The sequence below is a fragment of the Chrysochloris asiatica genome, unplaced genomic scaffold, assembly GCF_000296735.1.
Source record: "Chrysochloris asiatica unplaced genomic scaffold, ChrAsi1.0 scaffold00216, whole genome shotgun sequence".
NCBI lineage: Eukaryota > Metazoa > Chordata > Mammalia > Afrosoricida > Chrysochloridae > Chrysochloris > Chrysochloris asiatica.
The window spans coordinates 2,017,491-2,025,863 of record NW_006408734.1 but is presented as its reverse complement, the minus strand read 5'-3'; the positions used below and the strand labels follow the sequence as shown (position 1 = coordinate 2,025,863).

The 8,373-nt window shown below is 36.2% G+C and overlaps 1 protein-coding gene across 1 annotated transcript in view; it reads right to left on the bottom strand.

Annotated features, from left to right (window-relative positions):
- Positions 1–8,373, bottom strand: part of LOC102811447 (sperm-tail PG-rich repeat-containing protein 2-like) — a 471,006-nt gene that overhangs the window by 131,453 nt on the left and 331,180 nt on the right. Inside the window, 3 exon segments of the mRNA XM_006872962.1 lie at positions 6,055–6,088; positions 6,538–6,725; positions 7,365–7,456. Of these exon segments, the coding sequence (XP_006873024.1) occupies positions 6,055–6,088; positions 6,538–6,725; positions 7,365–7,456 (314 nt within the window).

Sequence of the window (8,373 nt, the reverse complement as noted above, 5' to 3'; positions counted from 1 at the left end):
AAAAAAGGCCAAGAAAGTTGTGACAAGGATTTGATTTTCATCTTGACAATGCACCTGCTCATTCTTCTAGAATAAAAGGGACTGTCTCACGAGAATTTTGTTGAGAAACATTATTCCATTCACCCTACAACCCTGATCTTAATCCTTTAGACTTCTTTTTATTTCCCAAACTCAAAGAATATTTCAACGGAACATGATTTGAGTACCTCCAGGATGCCCAAACTGCCATGTTAATGTTGTTGTTGTTGTAATGTGCCGTTGAGTTGGTACCGACTCATAGCGACCTTATGAGCAGCAGAATGAAACACTGCTGGATCCTGGGCCAAACTCACTATCATTGCCACTCTTGAGTCCATTGATGCCACCACTTTGCCAATTCATCTCGCTGGGGGTCTCTCTCTTTTTCTCTGACCCTCCACCTTACCAAACATGATATCCTTTTCCAGCAACTGGTCCCTTCTGATAATATGACCGAAGTATGAGAGACAAAGTTTGGCCATCCTGGCCTCCAAGGAGCACTCTGGCTACACTTCTTCCAACATAGATCTGTTGGTTCTATGGGCAGCCCATGGCATTTTCAATATTCTCCTCCAACACCATAACTCAAAAGCATCAATTCTTCTACAGTTTTCTTTATTCATTGTCCAGTTTTCACATGCATATGAGGTTATTGAAAATACCATGGTTTGGGTCATGTTAATATGGTACTCATCAAAGAGCACAGAATTCTTCAGGGGAGGGTTAGGAATGTGGAACCACCACTTTCAAGAAGTGTGTGGACCCAGATTGAGGGAACCATCAGGAAGCCATAGCTTCATATGTTGGTGTCTTTGTTTAATAAAGATTTTTATGATTTTATAGCATTAAAAAAATAATAAATAATACAATGGCTTGAATCAGGTGCACTTTAGTCCTCAGCTTGACATCTTTGTTTTTTAACACGTTATCGAGGTCTTTTGCAGCAGATTTGTCCAAAGCAAGATTGAAGGTTCAAACCCACCAGCCACTCCTCAGAAACCCTATACAGGGTCACTATGAATCAGAACCAACAAGACAGAACTTAACAACAACTCTAATAACCCAGAATAATCTCCCTACTTTAAAATCATGATTGTTTTTATTGTTGTGTGGATTAGCAACCTTTAGTAAAATTCCTTTGCCAGGTAACATTAACATATACACAGGTTCTGCAGATTAACATTTATGACAATCAATTAATTAGTACCAAAAATTTTAAACATAGCAGGTATTCAAATTTTGCATACTTTAAATAATCTTGAAGTAGCATTTATGCTACTGTTCTGAAAAAGCAGAATAGATCTTTGAAGGTGTGTTTTTGTTATTTCTTACTGACATAGGTTCACTTGAATTTACATTTAAAGAAACCTTGTGGTGGAAGTATGAGAACTGTTCTCTAGAGGTGCAGTGAGATGGAAAACTATCTTTCTAAACTTTTTCCTTCCCTTAAAAAAAAAAAAAAAAATGGTACATATCAAACAGGTAGGAATTGTTACAACCTCTGAAAGCATGTACCCTGCAATGAACTTAATTTAATCTTAACAAAATAACTTGACTGGAAAACACAGTTCAGGAGGCCAAGCTGAACAATGAATTTCATTTGCAGTGAAATAAACTGACAAAAGTACAACTATAATCTCTGATTCATACACCACACTGATATTATGACTTTTATGTAATACAATTTGTCTACATTGCTCTGAGTGCAATTTTAAAGTTATCAAAGTCAAAATTACTTTATCAAAATAATGCTCGTGAAATATAACTTATATCATATTAAACTCTCAAGCTAAATTTTTTTCTACAAGTTTTACAAATAAAGGAATAATATTTTTTTCTTATTATATTCACTTTTAATTAACAGATAATATAAACTACAAAACCTGTTCTATCAAGATTACAAATCACATAGATAGAAATGTGATGTTATCAAGACTGTAACTCATAAAAATCTAATTTTGAAAAGTAACAAATATACAACAGTCCTTTTTATTCTGAAAAGGCATATATTATGGTGCATCTTATAAATAAAAATGTGAATTATGATTATTTAAATAAACCTAACATACAAATTTGCTTATCAATTGTTGTTGTTGTTAGGTGCCATCTTGTCCATACAGATTCATAGTGAACCTATGTATAACAGAACGAAACACTGCACAGTCCTGAGCCAACCTCACAATTGTTGCTTCACTTGATAACTTTACTTTGATTACTTGAGCCTACTGATGCTGCCACTTTGCCAATCCATCTCGCTGGGGGTCTTCCTTCTACTGCAAAGTGGTAGCATCAATGGACTCAAAAGTGGCAACAATTGTGAGGCCAGCCCAGAAGCAAGCAGTATTTCATTCTGTGTGCACAGGGTCGCTATGAGTCAGTATCGACACGATGGCATGTTACAACAACAACAATAAACAAGTACTGTCAGTAATACAAATCATTTCATTAGGGAGCCTTCAAAAGCAGACCAATCAAAACAGTGGATCCCAAGGGGGCCTGCTAGGTCAGTAAATTTAAGATAGAAGAAGTTTTGAAGAGCAAAGATGTCAGCTTGAAGACTAAGGTACGCCTGACCCAAGCCATGATATTTTCAATAACTTCATATGTATGTGAAAGTTGGACATTGAATAAGGAAGACCACAGAAGACCTGATGCATTTAAGTTATGGTGTTGGAGGAAAATATTGAAAGTGACATGGGCTGCCAAAAGAACCAACAGATCTGTGTTGAAAGAAGTGCAGCCAGAGTGCTGTGCTCCTTAGAGGCCAAGATGGCCAAACTTCGTCTCTCATACTTTGGACATTTTGTCAGGAGGGACCAGTCCCTGGAGAAGGATATCATGTTTGGTAAGGTGGAGGGTCAGAGAAAAAGAGGAAGACCCTCAGCGAGATGGATTGGTAAAGTGGCAGCATCAATGCACTCAGGCAGTGTTTCATTCTGTTGTGCATAGGGTCACTATGAATTAGTACCAACTCGATGGCAGCTAACAACAACAATAACAACAAATTATGGGGACCCCCAAAGGAGTAATAGTGGCAGATTTTCTCAGAGAACACAAGAGGATAACAGGAACTTATTGTGAAGTTTTAAGAAAATTGATGGAGTGGCTGGGGACTTGAGATCCAGAGAGGGAAAGGGGTTGTGTGCTAAGGACCGTTGGGGGAGGGGGGTCAGGCTTGCAGGGTATACCCTTTGGTTGGGTGATGATGCATGGACAGGATGGTAACTATGGCAATGAAACGATGTATGATAGAATGAATGTAAAACTAATGTTCTCCCACGTAAACTATCACACAATTCACAATAAAACATTTATTTAAAAAAAAAAGAAAGAAAGAAAATTGAAAACTGCATTCCTGAGAAAAGGTCAAAAGAGTTACACTTGGATTTTTTTTTTCCTATCATGACAATGAACCTGCTCATTCTTCAAGATAGTAAGGACTGTTTAATGAGAATTTCACTGGGAAACTTACCTCACCCACCCTAAAACCCTATTAGAATATTCACTGAAACACTATTTGTGAAAATACAGAACTAGAATCAGTCTAATTTTCCATCAAGAATAAAAATGATAAATTGTGAGATAGCCTTATATTGAGAAAGAACTGAATACCTCTATGTTTAACAACATGATTTATACCCCATTATTTATAAGGCTGAGTGAAACAAGGCAGAATTTAAAAAGCAAACACCACAGGATTCAAATTATATGTAAATTAAACAGGAAAAAAAATGCCAATGTCGATACTTTTGGGTGGTTGTCGTTACTAAAGATTAAGTAGGGAAAGGAGTAGGATTATTGTAATGTGCTGTTTCTTGATCTAGATAATGGCTACAAGAAGGTCAACTTTACAAAAATGCATTGAGGCATACACTGATAATCTGTGCACCGCTGTGTATGTATTTTGAAATTTAATAATTTCTTATTTTAAAAGATATGGTTTAGAGATTGTTGATCATAATTAGTAGGTAAAATCACAAGACATGACTGTCTCCTAGAAATATAAAATGTAATCTTTTTCATGTTTGTAATATATTTAAAATAAAAGAATTACATACAAAAAATGATTTCAAAATAGTTTTACTTTTTTAGAGGTGTATATATAACCTTGCTTGCTGAAAGTGAAGAGGACCTAAAACATTTACTGATGAAGATAAAAGAGCATAGCCTTCGGTATGGATTACATCTCAATGTAAAGAAAACAAAAATCCTCACCACTGGACCAATAAACAGCATTCTTATCAATGGAGAAAAGATTGAAGTTGTCAAGGACTTCATTCTTCTTGGATCAACTATCAACATTCATGGAAGCAGTAGTCAAGAAATCAAATGGCGTATTGCATTAGGCAAATCTGTTGCACAAGACCTTTTTAAAGTGTTAAAGAGCAAAGACGTCAGCTTGAGGACTAAGGTGCGCCTGACCCAAGCCATGGTATTTTCAATAACCTCATATACATGCAAAAACTGGACAGTGAATAAGGAAGACCGTAGAAGATTTTATGCTTTTAATTTATGGTGTTTGGGGAGAATATTGAAAGTTCCATGGCCTGTTTTGGAAGAAGTTCAGCCAGAGTGCTCCTTGGAAGCCAAGATGGCCAAACTTCGTCTCTCATATTTTGGTTATATTGTCAGGAGGGACCAGTCGCTGGAGAAGGATATCATGTTTGGTAAGGTGGAGGGTCAGAGAAAAAGAGGAAGTCCCCAATGAGATGGATTGGCCACATGGCAGCATCGATGGACTCAAGCGTGGCAATAGCAGTGAGGTTTGCCCAGGATCGGGCAGTGTTTCATTCTGCTGTGCATAGGGTCACTATGGGTCGGTACCAACTCGATGGCACCTAACAACAACAACATACATCGAAACTATGTTGCTACAATTAATCTTTAGGCATAAAAAGAAAGCTTTTGAAATACATTTTAAATATCTTAACATTTCTTACAACTCTACATTTATCACATTTCCTCAAAATGCAAATTACTTTACAGTGAAGAATGGTCTGTACATATAATCTTAAATTCGGACAATGGAAACTTCTAACAACATAGAATGATGGTGTTTTAAGTTATAGAGGACTGTAATGTATTCAGGTAACCAATGCTGACTCTACAAAGTACACTACAAAAATCAATTTTTATCACTTGAAATCTATTGCAATTAGAGAGCAATGCCAAGTCACTGACACACTAATGGATTTCAAAATATTTCTAAAAGAATAAGGAAATTGTGAAGTGTTTTAATTGAAATGCAGCTCAAATAACTTTAACAAATTGGATGATGTGTGCTTTCTGTAAAACTAGCATATAAAACTATCTTACCATACAGTGTTGAATTTTAATAAATTTCCAGCATTATATATCTATACTTTATAGAACAGTTATCTTACATAGAACTTTTATTACATCTTCTAATATAAAAGGAGCTGTTTTTCTATGTTCCAAGTGCTTGATTTTTAATTTCATTTTAGTACAATTGTGTAGCACTTCCAGAGAGGATATGCTCTACAAAATTAGACATGGCTTGCTTGAAAAGAACATTATATCTGACTGAAACATATTTTTCATTTACTCAACTGCAACACTGTACCTCATGGAAATGATTAAGCTCAAATTAGAAATCAGGTTTTCTAATTTCTGGGATGTTAAATTAACAGCTTCAAAAATGATAATTTCTGACCACAATAGTTATAATTATGTATAAAAGCAGAACTACTTTTAGACTATCACAATCCTCAGTTTTCATATATACTCCTATTTCCATATGGTGTCCTGGTGGTACTGCATTGTGCTGCTAGCCACAAGGTTGGTGGTTCAAACCTACCAGCTGCTCCAATGAATAAGACAAGGCTGTCTTTTGGGTATTTAGTTAATGACAGCTAATCCTTTGATTTTCTAATTTCTGACTAAATGTACTGGACTTGAAAGGCATTCCTAACCACCACCAACACACACACACACACACACACACACACACATTTCTACCTTTTTACAATCATTCATGCAGCTCAAGAATATCTATCTTCTTCCTTCCCTTCTCACCTTTCTTTCTCTGCACTGCTATCTCCTTCCCAACCTTAATGTTAATATCACCATTATCTCAAAAAAACCCTTCAATTCTGAAGTGTTATTTGAAGCACCACACAACTTGTACCTGCTGCACTTAGATTCCTTTTGACCAACAACTTCACGGCAAATAAGATATAGACAAGAGTAGTATTTTAGCCATCACAAGGCTGTGTGCTGCTCAGAATTAAAACGGCCTCCACAAAGGAGCTCATATTAAAACTCAAGCTTGTATTTTGTTTCTTTTGTTTCTATCTCCTTTAAGATTCACTTTCCCATAATACATACTGGGGAATGGAATATAGAGAATGTCTCATGTTATTTTTTACTTTCTCCACAGCATGGTAAACCAATTAACTTATTTAACCATTTTTGTCCTGATCACTTTTTTCTCTGCAATGCTACCAATTAGGGCTGCACTGGTGTTTCAAGTTTTTATAAAGGATTAGCATGACTAACAGGATGTAATGTTCACTGGTTCTTTAATTTTCCCATGCAGTAGAGTTACCAGGTTTTGGTAAAATACTGACTGGTATAACTGATTCCCTGAGTGGTTGAATGTAGGTCTGGGTAGAACCTGACAATCTGTATTTCTAGTAAGTGCCAGGTGATGGGGATACTGTAGATCCACACTTTGAGAAACACTGCTGTAATTCAAGGGGGGGAAAAATCATATGATAAGCAAATCTCATCTCGAATGGTTCCCTCTTCTACACACTTTTGCCTAATTTTGTGTCCCCACACTCTACCAAAGGTCAGTTGTTTAAACTCATCAGTTCCTTGGAAATGTTAATGTCGCTATGAGTTGGAATCAACTCTACAACACTTAACAACAACAATCCTCAGATCCACGTCTCTCTATGATAGCACAAATACCCAAAATTCCAAAACCATTGCTAAAAAGTCAATTTGATTCTGATCAACACATGCAGAGTAGAATTGCACTCTGTTGAGTTTTCAAAACCATGACCTTTTTAGAAACAGATCATCAGGTCATTTTTCTCAGAGGCATTTCTGGATAGGTTTTAAATGCTAATCTTCCAGTTAGTAGTGATGAGCTTAACCATATACTGTACCCAGACACTCACTGTGGAAACACATTCTTCCTCAAATTTTGCTAGCAAAACCTCTATCATTTAGAAAACTCTTTGAGTGGTACAGTTTTGCCTTAGATTCCTTTCCCCATAGCTGAATTTGCTCTGTGTAAAATAATATCCTCACACTTCAAGATATATCCTTGAGAGAACATTTCATGTGAGTTTTTTGTTTACTCCATTAAATCTCACAGCACAGACTGAGGAGGCCATCAGTATTCAATTCTGGCCTTCTTCAGTGTTTTATGCACACTAACAGCATGAGCTAAATATGTCCCACTTTCCTATCCCATTTGTCTATCTAAAAATATCAAATCACACACATACACATATACCACACATACTTTAACAATAAAAACAAATTCTAAGTGACAACAATAGAGTAAATCTAAAAAAGAAAACAAGTACCTCAACTTTTATAAACTTACTCCATAATTTACAATGTCATCTTTTATAATTAATTTAGCTATTATATAGAGCAATATTGGTATCTTTCAGTTATCAATTTACATCACTTGCTACCCTTGTTGTTGTTGTTGTTGTCAGGTGCCATCAGGTCGGAACTGACTCATAGCGACCCCATGCACAGCAGAACAAAACAATGTCCGATGCTGGGCCAACCTCAATACCGCTGCCACACTTGATGCCATCAATGATGCCACCTGGTTGATCCATCTCGTTGGTGGTGGGGGGATCTTCCTCTTTTTCTCTGACCCTCCATCTTACCAAGCATGGTATCCTTCTCCAGCTACCCTTACCTTCCCAATAATGCTCATATCCTAATTTTACATCATGATAGAAATAAGAAACAGTCCTATTACAGAAAATGAAACCTCCATTTTTGCTTCCAGGGCATTCAAAATCTAGGCCTAACATTTAAAATATGTAGTTATCAGTTAAGTTCTATTAATTTCTTACACTATAGGAACCATTCACTACAAATTGGTGTGAGGAAGGATATGTTCATCCAGTCATTTTAGAATAAATGTCTGAAGTTACCTTTAAATCAGATTCACTGAGAATTCCAATAGGATGGCAGACTAGGCAGACATGCTACACAGACTCTCTACAACAAAGTAACAGATACAGATAATTATCCTAGAGCTCTGAACTTCAGAAGAAATGATAGAGACATGTACTGAACATTTACTAGAAGAGGCTGAATAGGGGAGGCTTACAAAGGAGACTTTTTAAAGTGTTG